Consider the following 23,761-nt stretch of genomic DNA (forward strand, 5'->3'; position numbering starts at 1 on the left):
AGCAAATTTTTCCCCATTCCAGAAATAACAAAAACTCAGATGAATCAGTCCACAAACCAAAACTATTCATATAAAATGATTATGATAATGTAATATAATACACAATATAAAGAATAAGCAACAAACTAGCATGCACTTACCTTTTGAAAACCTTCCTGGCTGGTGTGAGGGAGAAAGGAGGGAGGAGGGGCACTGTGAGGAGGACTTTCACTATCACTAATGTGATCACTGCTCTCTAGGGACTCAACAGAATCTTTTTTCTTTTCATACAATTTCAATGAAGAACTTATCCAAAGACACTTGTTTATGCCTTTTTAGGAATACATGGAAATATGACATTTGGATTGTTTTTAAACAGACCCAATGCTCACACTGCTATGGGCTTATTGGGATGTCACTTTTCTATGGAATTTTTCACCATTTCCCACATTTTACACATCACTCTAATCTCACTTGAAGTGAGATCCCTTTGCCTTTTTTTCTTCCTCTACTGATGTGAAGATGAGATAAACAAGATCTCCATAGCTTCCTGCTGTTGGGAGATGATCACTCATGACTTGAAAGGAGAGAGAGACAGACACAGACAGACAGAAGCCAATGGCTCAGCTGATTTTTGGCATCACATACTACTTATACTGAAAGATAACACTCATTTATCAAGTTAAAACTGATTCTTGCGGAACACCTGCAGAACAAGTTACTCACAATTCAAGATACATAGATATAGACATATGCCTATTGTATATTTATATATCAGTAGCAGATCAAAAGTTTAGGATAGGTAAAATTTAAAAACATCTATAATATACAACATTAATAAATTTAAAATTGATAATGTTAACATTTTTGTAGAATAAAAACTGTCCAGAGACAAGTGAAAAAAATAATTTATTGCAGATTCTTTTATACATTAACATGGAACATTTATACATATATTGATATACTGATATGAAATACTAAATTTAAAGACAAGCATTTTTACACAAGGATGTCTGCAGTATATTTTATAAATCTAAGTATCAATAAGTTACCAGAGACAACTGTAGAACAACAGGCCAATTATTCCAATAGGAATGCATTCTGCACTGGAATTAAACTAGCTTTCTGAGTGTGATGCCCTGGATACAATCACATTTTCCCAAGCTAATTTCTGGGAAGGAAAGCCAGGAAGAGTGGCTCTAGGCACAGCTTTCCTCTTGGGTGTGACTGAGGGTTCTAGCAGTAGCCCGAGCTAATTTAACAGCTCACTGCGAAACAACTGTGGGCGCTACAGTGATTGCCACGAGGGAGACGGCACAGTCGGTGACCAGTGAGTGGAATTGCAGCTGCCCTGTGACCTGCACCAGCAACCAAACACTTTAGTAACAGAAATGCACACTCAGTATTTCCAGAGGGAAATTAGCATACTTCAAAATAGTCACTCTGTTCTTAGCATGGTAGATCAATTCTTCAAACATCTGAAAATAAATTGTATTTTTTCCCTAAAACTTATTACTCATTCTTTAGAAAATGACTTCTATAATGATATACACCAACATGATATAAATTTTGTTCTATGTTATAGTCATTAAAATATACATACATACATACACACACATACATATATATATATATATATGGAGCATAAAGCAGATTTGGTAAACTATATATATGCATATATATAGTGCCAAATACTGTTCAGTTTCATTCAATTCCACAAATATTTTAATTAATACAACAAATATTTATTGGGTGGCTACTACTTGCTGATGCCCAGTTTAGGTAAAATCTGTAGTAGAGCTGAAGACACCGAAGTTCACAACACCCACATTAGAAGCCAAACTTCTGATAATATACCAAAACCACAGAAATACTCAAAAGCAGAGCTAATGTTAAGTAACGGACAGCACAAGACCCATCTAGGGGAAATGCTGGGAAACTAAAAGAGGACAGTGACCTCTGCACACGGAGCGGAAGTGCTCCTCAGGTCCCGTGGATCAGGAGACAGCAGGAGGCGAACCCAGTCCCAGATTCTCCTTGTCTCACAAGCTGAGGTTCAGTCATCCACCTGGTCTGTTCCCTTTAGGAAACGGAAGACAGAGGGTACTGATTTAGAGTAAGAAAGCTTGTCGTGCATTTTTCTAAGAACAGGGACTGCATTCATATCTATAACTTTCAACCATTCACTCCAACCCAGATTCAGAATGAAATTATTCTTCAGGGCCACCTAACTGAGATCACCAAAGCTAGAGGTGAAATTACTTGGCTCATGAGAATACCAGTACTCACGCCAACCTCACAGGTAAATGATTTTGAGCCAAATAGTCAAAAGGAGGTGAATGTTTACACACTTGGCATTCTGTTGCCCTGAGGACGTGTTATATTCTTTTTAAAAAGCACTTGTAGAGAGTGCAGACATACATACTTTTAAAATGTGGTAAGTCATGTTACCTCCTCTAAAGAGCTAAGACATCAACTGGGAAACCACCTCTCTTGGCCACAGTAGCCCACTGAGCAGGAAAAGGCCAGGCCTGATGCGAGTGTGTGCAGCTCCCCTGCGGGGACCAGGCTGGGGTGCGAATGCCCTCAAGACCCGAGTTCTGCAGAAGCATCCTGACAGCCTAAGGATTCCCCGGGGAGTCATTCAGAACCTGGCAGAGCATGTGGCATCTGACTCTTGGAGAAACTCACAAAGAACTTGGGTTTTATGAAACCCCAAGACCCCCTGCCAGGAGATACCCAGGCTCTTAGGGAGATCTAAGACCTCATGGCTAAAAAAGAACCCTTCCATGAGATGCAGGCTCTGCCAGTGCCAGTGGTGTCTCCCCAGAGCTCTCTGTAGCCACATTTATGCTACAGAGCATAATGTGGTCCATTTATGCTAGCCAGGTCGGAGCAACAGTGCAGAGGAGCAGCAAAAACACAGGCCTTCCCAGCCTTGGGACTGGGTTTTAATTCTACAAAAGAACAAAATCTGGCAACTACACAGTATCCTCTAAAATGTCTTTATTGTTCTAACTGGCTCAGTAACACTTCAGTTCCACCCACCAGCTTCCTAAGACTTAATTTCTGTAAGCAGGAGGAAACGAAACAGAGTTCCAGTGGCTATGACTAAACTCCAATCTTATTCTCAGTCTTAAAAAAGCAGAATGAGACTCATCACTCAGACCTCTGTTCCTGTGAGTTTTCTGGAGAGAAACCAAACTTGCATCGGTTCTTTCTTGCCCTTCATGGACACTGGGCCTCTGTGCTCCAGGTGGAATTGTGGATCTGAGTTTTCCGGAGACATAAGACATCTAAAAGACAGAGAATGGGGACAAGGAGAGAAGCAGGAGATGGAAACAAGTTACATACTGGGACGGCAAGAACACTCAAGCCCTCTTTAAATTTCACCGGAGGTCACAGTAACAACAGTAACATCAGAAATTCCTAGGGTGGCATGGCTCGTTTAAAGCAGGAACAATGATCCAACCTTCTCAAATGAAAACCACACCTCAATATGGAGATCAGAAGAGGAACAACCTCTTAATCTGCATTACAAGCTTACTCAGAGCTGACCCAGAAAAGGCACATCACCCTGCCCTGTGGTAAACAGCAAGACATTTCCCCCTACCTGTATGTATATTCGGACACGTTTATTTTCCCCTTCTCTCCTGTGGTTTCTGTTCTGCTGGTCAGGTTGACTGTATTTCCAAAAAGACAATAGCGTGGCATCCGCTGTCCAATGACACCTGTCACCACTTCCCCTGTGTGGATTCCTATTGTTATCTGCAGAAACCAAAGCTTGGGTTCAGTAACCTTAACTACACACACACACACACACACACACACACACACGAACACTTTTGACTTACTTTGCATTACAGAATAAAGGAGAATTATCACATAAAAAAATAAGAATTCTAAGACATCCCAAGATGCTATAGACAGCTCCAAACACAAACACACGCCTCCTAAGAAACATTCTGTCTCACGAGAAATAGTGGAAGTTTGAAGATTTCAAAGATGTGAATTGTGCAGCTTGCATGAGGCAAAAGAAAAGCATGAACAATAAAGCAGAAGGGATTTTTATAATTTCATCCTCATGACTTTCAGCACACGTAATAGACTGGATAATTTAAAACAAGAAGAACTATGTCTCATTACTAAAAAAAAGCAACGCACTATGGCCAGTAAAATTTGGGTCTTCATTTTCATCAAGCTGTCCTTCCTTATATGTCTGAGTGATTTTCGATCAAGGGTGTGAACCAGTTACCCACAAAGCCTTCCACCTACATCACCTACTAACCTGAACCGATTCGCCATCCACTTGTACTTGGCCAGCAATTTCCATCATGTCCAAAGCCAGGTGGCAAATGGACCGGGCGTGGTGGATGCAGGGCTCTGGCAAGCCACTCACTGTCATGTACTTGTCCCCAACGGTCTCCACCTGACACACACACAAGCGAGAGGCTCACTTATTAATGTAAAAGCCATTATTGCATTTGCAATAATAATAATAATAAAAACATTCTCGGTGTTATTAGCAACTTTAAACTCTCCTCCCTCCTAATTTTCTTACAATCTTGATATGGGAAGCTAACAAGAGGGAACTTTGTGATTATTTGGAATTTACCCACTTTGCAGTAAGGGCCTTTGCTTATGGCCATGTGCAGATGGAATTATTAGTAAGCAGTTAGTTTCCCACCTGAGATCTCCGAGATGCAGTAGATAAGTTAGCTAATTTTATCCTAAAATAATGACAGGTTGAAGGCACAAGAGCCACGGCCTGAGGTTCAGTGATTTATCATGGCCATTAACCACTGATTTTTATGATATGCTCACCAAGTGTTACACTGTGTCTCAGAAAATGACTTCGCAATAAACAGTCCCTGTGAAACTGTATCGCTCTGGTGGCCAGAAGTGGTTTAGTTAACATTCTTGCCTTTATAAAGCAATATTCCACTGGCTTCACTTTTCCATTATTATATTTGTTTCTACTTGAAACAAAGGACAGAGATGCCTTACAAATGTTTATCTTCACGCTGATGTTATCTAAAACCAAACCAGAGACCCAGGACCCTTCCCAAGTGCCACGACTTCTTTCAGTGTAAAATATTTACCCTTTTCAGAAAGAATGTCTCTTGCTGAGCACTCAAATGAACGCTGCGTTTATACTGAATGCGGAGACGTGCTAACCTAAGTGCAAACAAGCTGCTAGCCAGGGAGTCATGTGTTCCATGAAACCTTCACTTGGTTACAAGGAAAAGAAATAGTAAGGAGAGGCAGCTATTTAAGGAAGTGATAAAAACTGTCCAGGTGATGGCTCGGTGCACCAGGCTATGGGTGCAGTGCCAGTGGGGCTTCGGAGGGGACACTCAGAGCCTGAACCTGGAAGAGCACCACAGCGCACCCAAGGAGGACTTGCCTTGTACACAAACGGGTTCTTCCGAGAGTCGGTCAGCGTGTCGAACCTGGTGTACAGGTCGTTGAGAAGGTTTACAATCTTCATGGCCCCTTCTCCAGATGCATGCTTGCTACAGAAGGCATTAAAGCCCACAATGCCACTGAAGAGGATTGTCACATTGTCGTATCTTTTGGCAGGCACCGGACGCTTATGTCTCAGCTCATTGGCAACCGACGGGGGAAGGACAGAATACAGCAGTCTATCAGGGTTAAGAGAAAACCACTGTGAGGAGTGCTGGGGACACCTTTAAAAGTGCTTCTGATGGCTTTTCATAGAGTATCCATGCCACTCACTGTGGATTCAATAGGACGCCTTATAAAATTAGCAAGACAGACAGAGACAGAGAGACACAAACAGAGACAGAGAAGAGAGAGAAGGTAAGAGAAAAAGGAGATAGAGACAGATGGCACAACAGAGAAAGACAGAGAGAGGAAAGAAAGATGGAGGGAGACAGAGGTGGAAATGGAGAGAGACAGAGAAAGAGAAAAAGACAGAGACATAGAAAGACAGACAGAAACAAAGAGGAGAGAGAGAGAGAAGAAACAGACACAGAGACACAGAAAGAGACAGAGGAGACCAAAAGACAGAATCAGAGAGAGAGAGGTAGAGAGAGGAGAGAGACAGAGAAAGGAGAGACAGAGAAAAAAGAAAGACAGAGATGGGGGGGAGGGGGGATTGAAACAGAGACAGAGAACCAACATGGAAATCAATTTATTTTTCTATCTTCTATGTCTGCAAACTCAAGCCAATTCAAACTAAAGCAAAAGAAGCCAATCAAACAAGCAGAAAACCAGGGACTGATAATAACTGACACTCAAATTTATCATCTGAGGTCCTCTATTCTGACTCTGCTGTAATGGAACACAGTGTGAAAGCTGTCATTCAGTGAACAGAGCAACAGCAGAGTCCTGTGTCCCACTCAGGAACAAGCGATTTAGCTCAGGTCTCATAACATCGTGGTACAGGGAGCAGGAGCGCTCTCCAGGCTCATCAGTTATCCTCGGGTGGGGGGGGATAACTCATAAAAACAAGTGGATGCTGTTCTAGAGGAGAGATAGTTCTTGCACCAGGAAACACTGAGGTTATTGCAGTGGTGTGCAGAGGGCACGGGCAACAGTCTGCACACAGGAGGAGAGCTGATGGACTCAGAAGGGGAGAAGCTGAAACCAAAGGGAATTACAGCTTTTAATTCACAGAATCAGCAAAAAATGAGCTCTTATCTTTTTTGTTCTCTAAATTCAAAGAATGAAGCTTAAATGCATAGAATGAAGCTGAGATCTCAATTTTTCTTCAGCCCCAATGGCATTTCTCACCATTTATTTTTAACGTCTAAGCAGAGAACATACTGTAAAACACTGAGGTTACATTTGAAGCTTAAAGGTGAACAGCAGAACTAGGCAGCTTTAAAGAAAATTAATAATAAATGGTTTGTAATGAAATCATCTTGAAATCAAACATTTGTGAAAAGTCTAACTGTAATTTACTTCTCAAAAATATGAGGCTTCTTGAAGTGGCATAATAGTGCAAAGGAATTCAGAAAGTGGACCCCACCTCATGTAGATGAGGGGTGCATGCTCTCCTGGGGATATTTGGAAGCTGGTCTCTTCCCCTCTTTGGCCTCTCAGAGGTCTCCTTGCTGTGTGCTCCCATCGTAATTTATGGCACCGCTATGCACAAGAAGGCATCAGAACCAAGGAACCATGAACTAAACCCCTGAAGCTGTGAGCCCAAGTTCACCTTCCTCCTTTTAAGCTGATTCTCTTAGGTACGTGTTACAATAATGACAAACTGGCTAACAAAGCTAAAAATGCAGATACTAGAAAATGCCAAGTCACTATACAAAATTTGAAACTTGGGAAGCTTTCTAATATAAAAAGGCAGACAGGACACTGAGAAACACAAACTCACAATCTGTATGACTTTGAACTACAGTTCCAGGTGTGGTGCTGCAAGCTCCACAGAAGTGTAATTCTACCTGGATGGAATTGTATCACACAGCAATAAAACATGTACACTGAGTTATTTTTCAAGAAATGGGAGACTTTGTGTTGTCTGCCCTATGTACTTGCTGGCATTTGCAACCACATGGGCAGACTAAACTGGGAGCAGCTCAGGCCAGGAGAAAAGTACAGTGGAGTCAAAGGAACTGACCACAGCTTTCAGCTTCAGTACACAAAGGCCAAGTCCTATCAGTAAGAAGTCGTGGACACAGAACTATATTTACCCTGGCACCTTCTATTTCAGCCACACTATGGAAAGTCACTGCTGTATTTTCTCATGTGCAGTCTCCATACACAGCATCAGCACGGGTATGGTGCCAGAGAGGCATAGAAAGTCATGTTGTTACGATCTTGAGGGTTTTTAAGGACAGTGAGAGCTGTACTGTGAACTGAGGCACACTGGCTCAATTCTCCAGCAATGCAGCCTCCTCTTTACAAATATGAGCAATGCACAGGACCTGGGTGATGCTCTAATAAACCTGAAGGACTCAAAGCTTTTAACCAATATACAGAAGCAAGGCAAAGTAGCAAGAATGGTGGATATTCATTTAAATCTATGACTTGAGGGCCGGATGTAGCTCAGTGGCACAGTACCTGCCTGGAAAGTGCAAGGTCCTGAGTTTGATTCCCGGTACCAGTGAGTAAGTAAATAAACCTATAACTTTAAAAGCATATATTCTCTTTATGTCACTTGCCTATATGTCAGAATCTAGTTTAACATTTATAGCAACAGTTTCAAGTTTTTATATTTTTGCTAATTTATGTCACCACAGATGTACTCTCTTTGCAGATGACCCTGTAATTGGAATCACATCTCCCTAAAATAAGCTGCAGTTTAAGCACAGAAGTCCTTTAAAATGTGAGTACGCTGCTCAGGGGAACCCCGCAGCCCCGGGTAATGGGCATGCTCAGTGCATCCACTGCGTGAATGAATGAATGAATGAACAAGTAAACGAAGAATTGGACTTTATACGTTTGAATTATTCTCATGCTTTTCAATGAGGTATTTTGACATATATTCTTTTTACCTGGCTTCAAAATTAAATACATATTTTCCCCTGTGACTAAGACTGATTTTATTACCAGATGCACAATTTCTTTTCAAAACCAAAGTAGTCTGAGGATGTAGTTTAGTGTTAGAGCACACCCCGGTATGCGTGATGCCCTGGGTTCATTTACCAAAACCTGAATAAATAACGAATGGGTGGATGGACGGACACAAAGCACAAGATTCTGTTTGTCCCTCTAGAGCTACAGTAAGCCCCGCACCTCTTTAGCCTGGTTAGCAGGGAACCAATGCACCATGAATCCAAATCGTTCTTACGTGTCTGTCTTTTTCTTCTCATCCTCCAGGGCTCTCAGCGTGAGCTGCAGCCTGTCCGTGAGGATCTCCAACTCCTGGGTAAGCTTGTACTCCTCCCTGAACTGCTCCCCCAGGAGGACCAGGTCTCGGGTGGCATCATGAAGAGGGATATCACTCAGGTACAGACCCCTCCTAGTCAGATCGTCCAGGTTCATCACGCTGCCACACACAGACAGAGACAAAGTCAGTCCGGCAACCACAGCACAGCACAGCCTGACGACAGGCCAGAGGACATCCTGCCAGCTCCTTCCACTCGAGCATCAGGCTGAAGGAAAAGCAGTGACAGAGCTGGCCTCGCAAGATGATCTTATTTTCTCGGGTATCTTAGACTCCATCTCAGAGCAGCGAACCTGAGAGATGTTTGCCAAACTGTGTTTGGTGGAGCTATCTACAAAAAGTTAAGGTAGAAACTTCTCTGCAAAATTTCAGACACTTAATACAAGGTTGTGCTTATTACAGAATCGTTTTTCTTTATAAAAAGAGGAAAATACCTACACTTTCTTCTCAGTGGCAATTATTCTCTCTGAGTAACCAGCTCATTATTTGCCTGCAGATTCCATCCATCTTGTAGTTGGCTGCTTTTCCACTGGACGCAATGTTTACAAGTTTGCGAGATTTAGTGCATCTTTAGCTTGTGCTTGATATGCTTAAAAGCCTTGCTGGCATGTATTTGATGTTATTCTTACATGGAGCTCTTAGTTCTTCTATTCTTGTTTCCTTTGATAAATTTTTCCCATTTTTCTGAATCACTATTTGACCCTGATGAATTCTATGTCCCTTGGCAATTCAAGTAATTTGTGGAGCAACATAATATTGTTTATTCATTCAGTGAGACACTGATAATGCAAAGTTCATTGCTTTTAAAACACTTTATTTTACTCATAGGTTAAAATGTCTTAAAGATATTAACTTGAGTTATTTAAGTACAATGCAACTACTTCTAGTTACTCACATAATAGTTTCTCTAAATAGGAAAATTGGGTTATGATTTCACTAAGGATTGATTGAAAACTCAGATGGTCTCTCCTGATTTTGTTAAAATGAGAGTTCAAGCCTTCTTGCAGAAATAAATCCATCTGCAGAGATTCCAGGTTATCTTCCAAGTGCTGGGCAAGACCTGCCCTCGGGCAGACAACTTAAAACGGAAATGAAGTTGTACATATCCATTCTGAATTAGGAAATAATTAAATTAGAACCATCTAATGGTTCTAAAGATTATATTAACGAACTATTAAAACACTTTGTCCTTAAAGTAATTACCCAAAAATTATTTTATGAGGGAAACTGCCTTAGCTCCATCTTGTTCTATGCATGGTGGACATGTCTTTCCACACACATAAGCAAGTCTCATATGACAAACTGCGAATACTCAACTCAGGGCCAATTTCTGCACATGGCAAGAGACAAATGCATTCCAAAGTTTCTATTTTGGCTCCAGGAAAACCATTTTTCTACATGAGTAGGAACTGTACCTACAGGGAAATCCGTTTCACTGAATCTCTACCTGGAGAAAGGCCTGAGGAAGAAAATGCTTATTGATAGGAGAAGAAATACTGAAAGATCAATGCAATCTACTAATCTTTAGAAATTTTATATTCTATAATTTTCTCTTTTAATTCTCATTTTTATATATGCCTCAGGAAAATGTAATGTTTATGCCCCATATAATATGTATGTCATATGTAATTTTACTTAAAATTAAACAGTATTTAATTCATATTAAAAATATTTAATAATCAATTGGTGATTAATATATTCTTATTTGGTTTTACATATTATTGTTATGTATTCCTTAATACCATTGCTACAAAGTCCACCAGATTTTTTTCAGTTTTGAACACAGCATCTATACATGAAAAGAGATCATAGTAGAAGTGAAATTAACTTTTGAACCAACAACTTACCGAAACATGAGTTCTCAAGTATATTACTGGATATGATGCACAATTATAAACTCACAGAATGTCTGCAAACAACAAGCCCCATTTTTTTGGCTCTAAAGCAAATTTAGATTTTTTTAATCATCTGAATTTTTGTGCATACTGCAGGTGAAATGTTTTCTCAGTGTGGAAAAATACCAACTCATAGTTTTGCTGTATTATATTACAAACAACATTTTAATAAACTTCAATTTAATAATATATTTCAAGTAGTATATCTTAAAGTAATTAAATTTTTTGATATAAAGAATCAGAACTAGAAATAAGAGTACTTTCATAATTTTTATTACCATACTATAGAAAAGCTAATTTCTTGGCGCCAAATATAGCCATGTACTTATGCCATTATAGAACATGTATTATGCTATATAGAACTGCTTATTTACATGATGCTTCTTTTGAAGACACAAAACTAAAGCATTTGTTAATTGAAGATTATCTCATGATCTGACGGCATAAGTATTTCCAAAATAGATTTTACTGTGGTACATGAAGTTTGCTACTTCTTCTGAGTTTATTAATAAATATTCAGTAAGGTCATGCTTGTTACAGAGAATTACGTATCAGGGATAGGAGAATTGAAATTCCTTCGAATATATACACACAATGGAATAAAATTTCATGGGATAAAGGGAGTCTGGCTTTGATCAGTGTGTGCTATACATATGGAATATCACGATGAACCCCATTAATATGTACAGTTAATACACTGTATTCAACAATTAAAATTGAGAATATGGTTGATACCCTTTGACACCTGATGACGGGAATTTCCATCAGCTGTAATCAATCCAAGATTGTTACCTTGGCGAACACAGAAAGAGAAGGCTGTCTGCTTCAGGTAAGTAGATCATCTGACCCTTGAGGCGTAAGCAGCTGATCTCTGTCCCCGTCAGTTCATCCTCACACTCTAGCTTCTCTACGTCCAGCAGTCCCTCCTTGAAGAGACAGGACACGGCTGTCAACCACCATGTCTGTCCCTCGTGGTAACTCATCCGCAGGGGGACCCTAGCATCCCACTCCACACTAACCCGAGGGGAGAATAAGTCCATCAGGCGGGGTACAAGCGTGGCTGGAAGACAGTGGGCCACCTCCTTGGACTCCAGCTGGCTGCAGCCACTGATCGCAGATTACATAGATTACAAATTTAGTGAATTTTATTGACCCCTGGTTTTCATGCATGGCTAAGCATAAACCTTCCCTGGTAACAAAAGACCTAGGTGGAACACAATCAGCTTGAAAGTCTGGCAATCAGTCCTCACCCTGGCCTCACCTCCTTATGGAGTGGACACCAAGCAGGAGGGCGGCAATGGTTGTCAAGGCTAGGACGGGCTGACTGGGGCGGTTGTATCTGATCTCTAGTTTTCTGGCCCCATTATTCTCTGACTAGGTCTTATTTTAGGGGCAACAGGAACCAAAGGTTGAAACAAGCCAATGCTGTCCTCACAGAGGAGCTGAACACAGCCAGACACAATACAAAAATATGTGTAGCTACCATACTTGGAGACACGTGGGAAGTTGAAGTGTGAACTCTAAGAAAATTGTTTTGCTATAATTAACCATCCAAGGACACAAGCTCTGAGGTCTGGAGACTATCTAAATTTCCAGCTCTGTAAATATTTTATCTCTTGCATTTTCCTATAAAGAAAAGTGGCATCAAGACTAATAAACAATTTAAGGAAGGATTAATCACTAGCTTGGGGGGAAATAAAAAAAATTGTTCTTCTGATTCCTAAAATGGGGGAGTGTACCCGTACAGGGAGTGAGGGTGGCTTCATTCAGTAATAGGGCTGCCCCAGAGAGCCTGCTAAGGGTTGGCTCCGTTTGTTCCGATCAGCTCATACCACTGCATGCTCTTCAGCTAAGCCCTGAGCCAACAGCAGCGCGGCTCTGTGGGCATCTTCGGGATTTGGTTTTCACCCTCGTTACCTTTGTAACAGGAGATCATGTCCCCTCCTCATCACTTCTCAGTGGTAACCCTTACTTACTTAGTGACAGAAGAGTCTGATTACCTTGCTTCTCAAGACGAAGACAGTGTTGATGTGTGAAAGGATCCCGTGGAAGCTGATATCGATGTGAGGACGAACCAGAGAGAAGACAGACAGAAGGCTGCAATTCCCGGGCTGGAGCTAAAATGCAGAAAAAGACCAGAGAGCGCTTCCTAAGTGAAAACATAAAAATCTCAACTGCTGGGTGGGAAACTAACTGCGATACGGACTCAAATGTGCAGCTCAGTGATGAAGCTGGGCATCAAACAAAATCTAACACCATTTCAGATAGCCAGCACTTGGATATAAGTCGATGCAAGTAAGTATTTCAAGAAAGAGAAAGGATGCCAATTTATCTCCTAAAACATGGCAGGATGTATTAAACGCCTATGATTTAAGTGAAATTAAATGTTAACAATACCACAACACTTCCTTAAAGTTACCAAGGAAAGGCTACTAGGAAGAAAAATAAGTAAGGGTCAGTGATTGCTGACGAGAGAAGGCATGAGACTGAGACCCTGATGGGACCTCTCCTCCTGTCAGAACAGGGGACACGGGCAGAGGGTGACACACTCAGGGTCACACAGTGAGGCATGGGTCGAAGGGACACACCCACTCTTCTGTTTCCAGGTCTGAGGCTTCATGCTTTAAACTAGTGGGGCGAATTCGGAATTATAAAGTCTCGGTAATTACAAACAAAAGTACTGCACCTCCAGACCCACGGCGGGAACACTGCCAAATGTCACAGATGAGAGAACGCACTTGTGACAAGCAAGGATTTCCGAGGGCCTTAGAAATAACAGGCAAGGGGACTGGGGATTTAGCTCAGCGACATAAGCACCTGCCTTGCAAGCAGGCGTCGTGAGTTCGATCCCCGGTACCGATAAAAAGAAAAAGACAAAAAAAAAAAAAAAAAAAAAAAAAAAGAAAGAAAGAAAAAGAAATAACAGGCAAATGTGGGTTCTCATTAGCACCCCAACTGCTGTCCCTGGGTACCTCTTCTACTAAACAAAAAGACAGTCACCTTTTTATCAGTGTGTTCAGATTCCTTTTTATCCTCCCTGAAAATGTCAGTAATCAATTTTAAAAGCTGTTTTCAAACGGCAAATCCATAATGGATATTTACTCAACCAAGAATTATTGATGGCCGATTGCTCGAATGTTCCCCACTTACTCATTAAAATAAATACACTACTTTCCCGTGAGTTCCTATCCCATATAAGTGAGTGTCAATGAACACGCAGACGTCCTAAACAAAGCCGCCGTCCTCCCACACGCACTGGGGTAAAGCACAGGTGGGACAAGGAAGAGCTGCGCTCTGTGCTCTGAAACATTCGAAGAGCGCTGAGCCTGGGAGCGCCGCTCCACCCTGGGAGTTACCTGGGGCAGCACCCTGTAGATGGCATTGCCACACTGTGTGACCACGAGGTCTCGGTCAAATATGATGTGGAAAGGGAAAGCTTTGCAGAAGGTATAGGGGCTGATGCGTGATTCCTGGGTACCGTTTTCTTCAAATCTGTCAAGATCTTCATAAAAATCCTCTTCTTTTGACTCTTTCTCCTCAATTAAAAATTGAGTATGATCGCATTCTTCATTTCTCTGCTGAATCACCTGGAAATCACAGGGGAAGCGACCACAGTTTACTTCAGTCTCAGTAACTAAAGACAAGAAACTGATTATGAGAATGGTCTTTACACCAAGATCTTAAACATTGAAACAAAATTTAAATATTAAACCAAAAGCTCAATATATGTGTAAAGTGGAAAGATATTTCAAAACACCGTGAAAGACTTGTGAAATTGAACACAGAATAATTTCAGCAGAATTTCAAACCTGAGGTAAGTTCTCCAGTTGCCTGATGTCTTCCTTGGTAGAACCAGGAAATAATTTCCTCCTGTTCTGGTAGACTATTCCCCTCTGCTAGGCACAACTGTTTACTGAGCCACCTACAAACTGCAGACGGAAACTCTAGCCAACATGATAAAATGATACTTAAAGCCAGAGGGAACTTAAAAGATAGAGATGTGTATTTTAAAGCATATGCAATATAATTTTTTATTCATTGATCAGCAGGTTGCTATGGCTGGGGTCTACAAGGTACCCCAAAGTCTCCCGTGGTCAGTGGCGGATGGATTATTGGAATGGGACACTCGTCGATCCACTGACCAGTCCACCGCTCACTGCTGTGGTCTGCGGGGTCACTGGGAAAGGAACAAGGAGGTGAACTCTGGCTCCCCATCTTTTCCCTCAGGCTGGCTGTCTCTGTCCTCTCTCTCTGCTTTCAACTGTGATGGTGTTTTGGCCTCAGAGTCAGAAACCATGGAATGAAACCTCAAACTCGGAGGGAAATAAATCCTTCCCCCTTTAAGTTGTGTGTGTGGGTGGGCCAAGCTGTGAGAAATGGCTCCTGCGGAAGTATAAAAACCACAGTGCCAGGGGCTGGGGACTTAGCTCAGCGGCATAAGCGCCTGCCTTGCAAGCATATGGTCATGAGTTCGATCCCTGGTACCGTAAAAAAGGAAAAAAAAACCCACAGTGCCAGACTGGGATGGGGTCCTGAATAAAGCAGCACCTCGGGAGGCACAGACAGGAGCGTCCTTTCAATCTCCCTGAAGGATACACTGATAACATTCATCAAAAGCCCCTAAAATTGTATGCTGTGTATTTTCATTCAGTTCAAGAATTTATCTAGAAGAAGTAATTAGGAAAGTAAGCAAAGCTCTCTAATTTAAATAAATAATTACATTCCTAAAATATCGACGGTCTGATATATTATTGAAGTCTAAATTATCTTTTAAGGAATTGCAAGCAATGAGACCTCTCACAAAAGGGGAAATCTTGGCCTCAACCTTGTAAAAGCCCCAAGAGGAACTGGTAAAGTCCCAGGCAAATGAAGACAAAATGTGCTTGCTTGAGCTTTTTCGTTGAGGGTTCCTGTGGCCTCTGACAATTAACCAATCACAAAACCGTGGATACTACTGTGTATTTTTTCCCGATTTTTTTTGTAAAAATTAAGACATAACTACTATAACTGTCACATCATCATACTAATTTTACCATAGTGGTTAAATAGTGATAATCTTATGCATCATTGGAAACATAGGAAACAGCAACGAGTGTCATGTGGTGGCCAAGTTAGGACCCTGAAATCAGCATTCAAAACCAACTGTGTACTATCACAGCTCTTGGTATTGTATCAGACCTGACTTCTTTCACCAAAGTAATTTGATTTAGAAAAGAAAGAGACAGAGCCCAACTTCTAGTGGACAAGACATTCCAGCTCCATGTCAGAACAGATTTAAAAGATCCACAGGGAAAAAAAAAAAACTGATCTGTAAAATAATATCTAATTTTGCATTTGCTTCACACAGGACCAGGTATCACCACGGTGCAGCCTCCTGCTCTTCAGCTGATGAGTGTTCATGGGAACAGACACCAAATTCTTCATGGCCTTAAGCAATGTATATCCGGAGATTTATCTCAGCAGTGCCTGCCTGGCAAGCACAAGGTCATGAGTTTGATCCCCGGTACCAAAAAAAAAAAAAAAAAAAAGAAGCAACATATAACCAGAATGAAAAATCTGCCACAAGGAAAAAGTATCCTGTTCAATGCATCCCAAGGACAAATACAGGAGACTGCTCCTGCTCCCACCATTCTGTGTATATATATATATAAATGTGTACACACATTTATGTATAGACATACATACATACACATGCATGTGTTTTTTAGTGATACCCACTAGCAGCAATAACGGGGAGACACTGAGTGTCTTCCCTCCATTCCCAATGTCCTCCATGGTCAGAAGTCCCCATTCCATTCATTACCTTCATGTCTATTTCTGTGCCGTGGATCTGCTGAGCAACTGTCTTGATGATTCCAATGACGATGTCCTGCAGCCCCTCCCTCTCCGAGTAGTAGTGCAGAATGAGCCCTTTGCCCTTCTCCGCGTCCGTGCACCTAAAGGAAGGCGCGCGCATGCCTGGGTAGATGGTAGCCAGGTGGTCGTGCAGGGCATCGAGGTTCTGCAGAGAGGAGAGAGTGGTGAGTGGCGTGTCCACACTGTCAGCGGACTTCAATGAGCCACGCATGGAGCACAGGCCAAATCTGTGCTTACTGGACAGGTCCGCAGAGCAAACCTGTGCATAGAACATCCTCGCTGCCTGTTCTGACACCACTACCAAACACTCTGCAGACAAACCTCGACTAAGACAGTACAGGTAAGAAAACTCTTTCTAGGTGGTCTTACTAGTCAGTACGCTTTAAGAAAGGATAAACAAACGGTCTGCAAAAAAGAACGCTCGAAGCAAAAAAAAGGAATATGGTTAAGGGCTAAAGAACAGACCCACACATTTTCCGGAGCTTAGGAGAGCTGCACATGCATTCTAGGATAAGATGGGATTGCCTTGAGGGACCACACTGCACTCTCTGTTTACTTTAAAGTTATGAAAACAGAAATGCAATATTGTGAAATAATTTCTGAATAGGTAGTCTCCAATAAAGTAAGGATTATGAAATAATTCTTCTAAGCCTGTGAAATAATTACCTTTCAAAATTGAAATCTTAGGAAAGTAACAAATTAGTAAGAAAACCTACTCAGGACCCCTTCTGTCTCTCAGACAGAAGCTTTCTTTCTTCCAATAAAGATATCCTGCTCTTAACCTCCACTGTTCCTAAAATTCATCCTTCAGTTTTAGTACCAGACATCTAGTAAGTTGGGAGATTCATTCCCCTATATCATTTGAAAGTCTTCCACTGAGATCATAGACGCAGACTTAAAGCTGTATGGCTACCCAAGATGAAAATGCCTGGTGTCTATTGAGGGCCTTTAGATAGATGCTTTATAGAATACCTCTGACTGCTGATCAGCAACTACAACCAGGCTGAAGAAGCCAGATGGATCACCGTCCACTACTCCTCTCTTCAGAGGAGAGAATGTTACAGGCAGCTAAGTTAGAAATACTATAGGCAGACAGACAGGGCTGGGCCCTCCAATGAGCCAGTGCAGGAGAGCAGGTATCTCACAACCTTGCAGGAGATAAGACACCTCTGCTGTGGACCAGAGCTCAAGACAAAAGGCATAACAAATGCAGCCTCACTGCACGTATAAACATCAGGGACAGATATTCTAAACAGGTATTGATCACCTTGAGGAGGAAGCCAGAAGGAGCCTTTAGTCCAACCCCTCACCCACAAAGACCCCATTCTGTATCCAGGCTGCTTGCTACGCCTCCCCATTTGACTCCAATTTAATCAGTTTTACCTGAGCAGTTACACTGGTCATCTTATTGGCCGAGCATAGCTCTGTCCCACCTCACGCCCACCTGCCTTGCCACTTCCCATGTTTCCCCATGTAGACCCGCCTCACCTCACGGTTTTGCTCTATAGAAATCCCTGGAAAAGGTGGGGTCCTTGGCAACCCACTCGGGACCCCTTGTGTTTGTCTCGGACAGAAGCTTTCTCTCAATCAATATATTCTGCTCTAAAAAGAAAATTAAAAACTAACCAGTAGATATTTTTTATTCTTAGAGCCTGGTCATTAGCTTAGAATGTACCAAATTCACCAATGTCCTACATTACTCACTGAAATACAAAAATAATTTGAGTAAAGGTTCCCACAATAAAAGGTACAAAATACACTTTCAACTTGGTCTATCCAACATGACAATTATTCATGTATGTACGTGTCTACGTATGCATGCACTGGAAATTCAACCTAAGGCCTTCCTTTGCACCGAGCTACATGCCCACCCCTTTTTATTTTTAAAAAAAGTATTTTTCTAAGTTTCCCAAGCTTGTCTCAAAATTGCAATCCTCTTGCCTCAGCTTCCAAGTGCTGTGATTACTGATGCATGCCACAAACCCTAGTCTCAACGTGAGTTTTCAGGTACTGCTTGGTTCACAGTGTGTCTGTGTGTAGCTGTGTGCAGGATACACACAGCCGGCTCCGTGGTCATGAAGGCTGATGCTGGGATCCGGACTCATGAGTGTTTGATTTCCTCCACTGTGTAAATCTACTGTCTCTATAAACTGTCTTTGTCCACAGTGCTTTCTGTTTTCTTCCTCAAAATTAAAGTCACGTCACTTTAGTTGTTTTCTAAAGACAGCCATTTATCCAATCACCTCCAGAGGCTGCCAGCGCCCTGCAGGAGCAATTCAATACCAGCTTTGACACCACGAACTGAACCGTTTCTATAGCCTGCAAATCCCAAATCCCTCAAAAATTTTTACTTGACAGAACCCGAGGTTCGGACCATGCTTCCATGGCTAAGGGCTGCGCTGAACACTCTTTGAGGTCCTTTGTAGTTTTCTACTTCTATGAAAAATCTTTGCAAAAAAGATACTAGTTAGAGAAAAGCAATTACCATATGAGTTGTATTATTATTTCTCTTTATCTCAGAGTCAAAATTGAACTCATGGGTGCATTAACCATGTTTTTCTAGTGTAACCAGGTCCAGGTGCTGCAGGAGGGCTCAGTTAATAAAAGAAAAAAACACTGACCCAAAGCCAGTGGTGCAAGCTCAAATCCAGCCTGGACAACTTTGTGGTTTACGGAAAACGTCTCAAAATAAAAAGCTTAAAAAGGGGGCAGGTATGTGGCTATGTAGATCAGTGTGAAAGGTTCCAGGTTCAATCCCCAGTATTGGAAAAAAAAAAAAAAAAAAAAAACACTCAGGTCTTCTGACACTTTTTTCACTTTACCAAATGGAACAAAGAGAGGCTCAGTCAGCGAAGGTGGGGGGAGTCACTTTAACTTAGATAAACCAAGGGATAAACCAAGGCGTGAATATTCATAACAAAATACTGCTGAGATGCACGCTTGGGGCAAGTGAAACACTATGAATTACCCATGGAGGACCTTCATCTTTTATTAAATTTCATGACAACCAATTGTCAAGAGATTTGCTGTTTTATTGGATTTACTATTAATTAAATGGACAAGGGAAGTGTTTTCCTGGAGCATACGAGATTTAACACTACTTAATGCAATATTGATTTTCTTTAGCCAGTATCTAACACAAAAAAGGCTCTTGGGACCTCTGTAGTCACCGCTTTCCTTACTTAGTTAAAGTGATTAACACAGCCTGCCTACTCTTAAGGAACGGGGTTACTGATTAAAAATTAAATTATTGTCATTTGAGTACGTCCACATTGCTCATAAACATGCCATCTTTATAATCTAGACAACAGCAGTAGCAGCCTCAAAAAGCCACACACACACACACACACACACACACACACACACACACGCACACACACACACACACACACACACAAACACACTCAGAAAGGATCCTATATCAGCCCAGAGGAAATCTTTTCCAGATTTGATAAGGTTCTCTGCACAAAACTGATTACTCATCCACATCAGTGTAGCGATGTATTCTGGAGAAGTTTTTGTCTCAGCACTGGTACTGTTTCATTTCTAAAGATACCTGAGGAAGCAAGCATAGAAAGAAAAGAACAGGACAGCTGTGTGTCCGCTTACCAAGTACAGGGCGCATGTGTGAGATGAAAGCGGAAGAGACACAGGAAAAAGTAAACACACATAACTGCGAAAGTGGACTTTCCGGAAACAACAGCGCAAACTCCCACTCTGCAGTCATTCTTTCTAGCTTTATGTAAAAAGGAAATAAAAACAGAGAGACAGCAGGAACACTCACCTGTTATTTTAAGATACCTAAAGGTAATTCTGAGGTTTTAATTCCATTTCTGAATGTTGGAATAGCATTTTGCTGGAGTTTTATTCCAGTGCTGAATCCAGAAACTTTGTGCTGAGCTACATCCCATCCTGTTGAATTTTTCAAATTTCAACATAAAGACTTCTAAAAATTAATGTACCTTTCCCGTCACCATGTTCAACTCACCTTGCCATCTGCTATGCTATCACTTATGGGAGAAAACTTAGTTATGGGACCCTGGGAAATTGTGATGAACTTCCAGATTTAGTAAATACCATAGACTTAGGATATGAAAGGTAATTTACTATTCCTTTGAGAAATACTACAAAGTTCCATCTAAACAAATTCTACAGAAATCTACCATTTCACTGTCTTGTTTCAGTATATTTAACCAGAAATTCCTAAGTGATTCATAGAAATTAATATAGTAGGATGCTATTTTGAAGAAGGGGACTTTTTGCTTTTAATTTTAGTGAATGTGGAAAGAGAAATTGTTTGTCTTGAGAACACTACTGAAGTTTAGATCTGAAAAGAATCTTAAAGAGCAGCTCCTAAAAATCTCTCTCTCGTCCCCATCATTCAGCCCCTCTCCCTTCCCCTTCCCTTCCGCTCCCTTCTCTTCTGGCTTCCTCTTCCTCCCCCTCTTCTTCTTCCACCTCCCTTTCCCTCTTTCTCCCCACTCCATCTAGAAGCAAGACACCCCATCTCCTTTCTCTTCATTCCTCCCCTCCCAAAAAATGGGACGAACACCAGTCGCTTCAAATTAAGCTTATGTAACTTGAACACATTTTGCTAAGTTTCAGAACAAAGAAGTCAGTTGAGAATTTGGAGATGAAAAATTTAAACAGACAAGACTAGAAAAAAAGTCCAACTCAACTCCGATTGAGGGAGGGTGACAAAAAGGAAGCTCAGTGGAAGAAGTGATGGCTGTGATGGCCCCTTTCCACCTTTTCTTCTGAGAAACCAAAGTCCCTCCAGCTGGAAAGGGGCAATTCTTTCCATAGAAGCAATGGAAATCTCTCCAAAAATACTGTACAGAGCCACTACAATTACATGCATAGTGTGCCAGGCGATCTTACTGGTTAACCTGCTGGAAAGCTGAGGAGCTGCCCATGGACCTTCCCAGCTGAGAGCGGTGCTAGGAGGTGTGGCCCAGCTGGAGCAGATGATCTCCTAGGTGGCCCCTGGGGAGTGGGTCTCCCCATCTTGCTCTTCACTATTTCCCAACCAGCCCAAACGGAACAGCTGTACTCCACCCTGCCCTTCCATCAAGACGGCCTGCCTTGCAGCCAGCAGACTCCATGCTCCCGCCTTGGAATCTAGCCATGCACGCACACCTTTGAAACATAAGCCAAACGCACTATGTTTTCCTTTAAATTGGGTATGTGATTATATATACAGTCTTTACTACTATCCAAAAATGAATGTTTTAACTACAGAAAAAAAAAAAAGGAAAGTAATAAAAAATGTACCTATGGAAAATAATCCACTTATTCTTTTGCTTATAGAACTCATATATATAACAATTAACTTATATTTTGTAAGTTTGTGAAGATATACAGTAGTAACTCAAAGAAAAATGTCTTTCATTTCTAACTCCTCTTCCTTCACGTGTTTTCAAAAATAAAACTAAATCCTCATCTGTCAATTTTAAAATTGTCACTTATAGAAAATGGGTATTTTATGTGTAGAGAAAACAGTTTCTATTGAACTTTGAGTTAAAAATAAAATGGATAGTGCATTCCTTTCTAAGAAATGTAAATAGTTGAGGGAAGTATTATAATTTTACAGCTGTTCAGGAAAATCCTTGTATTTCCCAAAAAAACTCTTTACACAAACATTTAAGAATTAGACCAGTCATTAATCCCAGATTTCTGCTGGGGGGTTGGCTGAATCACAGGGTTGTATCTTAAAAGCCAAAACCCAAAGCCAACAGGAATTGAAGTAATTCCCACTGCAGACTGAAGAGAGGCCCTGCTTGGGGAACTCGAATAATGGGACTTGCGCAAAGGAGTGAAACTGCAGTGATAAACTGCAGCCACACCCAGGACAGTTAGAGGCAGCGACTCCATAAACAAGGAAAGACCCCTAACAGCCTACTGAGGTCCTCATTCTCTATTTAAACAGGCCTATAATTTAAATGCTAACTCGTCTCTTTGGTTTTGTCATATATAATCAATCTGATAATCTTTTGTGCTCATTTTAATGTTACTTTAACTCTGTAAAATTCCAGGAGAGATAAAAACAATATATATTTTAATAGCAAAAACCACTGAAAATGAGCGAGCAGTACTGTTTATGACTGTCTCAGGTCCCACGTCAGAGGTCAGATGTCATCCCATGAACCATGGCTTAAAGTTCTTGACACACACACAAAAATTTAAAGAGAAAACTAGTACACGCAGTACTGTTCTAGTTGTTCATTGTTTGTATCAAACCAGTCCAAAACTCAGTGGCTCCATGATAATGTATGTTTATCGTTAGTTTTCCATGGGTTGTCTGGCTGAATTGGATGGAAGTTTGAGGGCTGGGCTGGAGTCAGATGGGAACTGGGGCCATCAGAATGCTGACACGAGATGGCTCTGACTGCTCAGCTCAGCGAGGTGTGTTAAGAATCGACATCTCGACTTTGTATATTAGCTTCGTATATTTCATCTATCTGGGTTCTGGGTTCTTAGAGGGAGAGCTGTAAGCAAGTCTTCCAAGATAACAAGAAGCAAAATAAAAGCTCCTTGTACTTCAGCCGAGGAAACTTCAAAATATCACTTTCACCACGTACCACTCATCAAATAAATGCTAGGGCCAACCCAGATTCCAAGGAAAAGAAGTTACATGTCTTGGCAGGGGACAGAGAAACCATACTGTAAAGTCCACTTAGGTAGGACATACATTTGTGGAAATGTTCGGAAAACAGCCTGCCACTCTGGGGTAGCCTGTTGGAAAGCAGAGACGAGCAGGGAGTAGGGTGGAAATGCCAGGGAAATGACAGTTTCTACCAGCCGTTCTCCCGCGGGGTTTCCCAGTCCCACATATTTTCTGCCCTGCTTTCTGATTACACACAGGAAGCCTCAGATACAAATTTACTGTAGTAGCGGCATGCAGTCACATACTGGATTCCCAATTTTAAAAAAGTCAAAAAACATGAGAAAAGGTTTTTGCTGAAATATAGTCTTGTCTTTAAAATAATATGTCCAGGTAAAAAAAATCAAAATAAAAGTGTCTTATTTCTCTTTTACTTTTTGATAAATGATATTTTCCCTATTAAATCAACTTAAGAAATAATTCTAAAATTGTCACTTTTATCAATAGACCAGAAATTGATGGTTTTACAGACGATTTAAGGAAAATCAATTCCAAACTATA

At 41.2% G+C, this 23,761-nt stretch overlaps 1 protein-coding gene across 1 annotated transcript in view; it reads right to left on the bottom strand.

The window, feature by feature from the left end:
- Positions 1-869: 869 nt before the first annotated feature.
- The window catches only part of Gucy1b1 (guanylate cyclase 1 soluble subunit beta 1), a 44,681-nt gene continuing 21,789 nt past the window's right edge, over positions 870-23,761 (bottom strand). The window contains exons 5-14 of the mRNA XM_003476834.5: positions 16,544-16,741; positions 14,097-14,327; positions 12,741-12,857; positions 11,533-11,666; positions 8,750-8,947; positions 5,387-5,624; positions 4,268-4,408; positions 3,593-3,747; positions 3,149-3,275; positions 870-2,059 (exon numbers count right to left, since the gene is read on the bottom strand). Of these exons, the coding sequence (XP_003476882.2) occupies positions 2,036-2,059; positions 3,149-3,275; positions 3,593-3,747; positions 4,268-4,408; positions 5,387-5,624; positions 8,750-8,947; positions 11,533-11,666; positions 12,741-12,857; positions 14,097-14,327; positions 16,544-16,741 (1,563 nt within the window). The 3' untranslated portion in view covers positions 870-2,035. The remainder of the gene's footprint in view (positions 2,060-3,148; positions 3,276-3,592; positions 3,748-4,267; positions 4,409-5,386; positions 5,625-8,749; positions 8,948-11,532; positions 11,667-12,740; positions 12,858-14,096; positions 14,328-16,543; positions 16,742-23,761) is intronic.

The sequence above is a fragment of the Cavia porcellus genome, unplaced genomic scaffold (genome assembly GCF_034190915.1).
Source record: "Cavia porcellus strain 051 isolate PalLab524CR breed Dunkin Hartley unplaced genomic scaffold, mCavPor4.1 scaffold_14, whole genome shotgun sequence".
Classification (NCBI taxonomy): domain Eukaryota; kingdom Metazoa; phylum Chordata; class Mammalia; order Rodentia; family Caviidae; genus Cavia; species Cavia porcellus.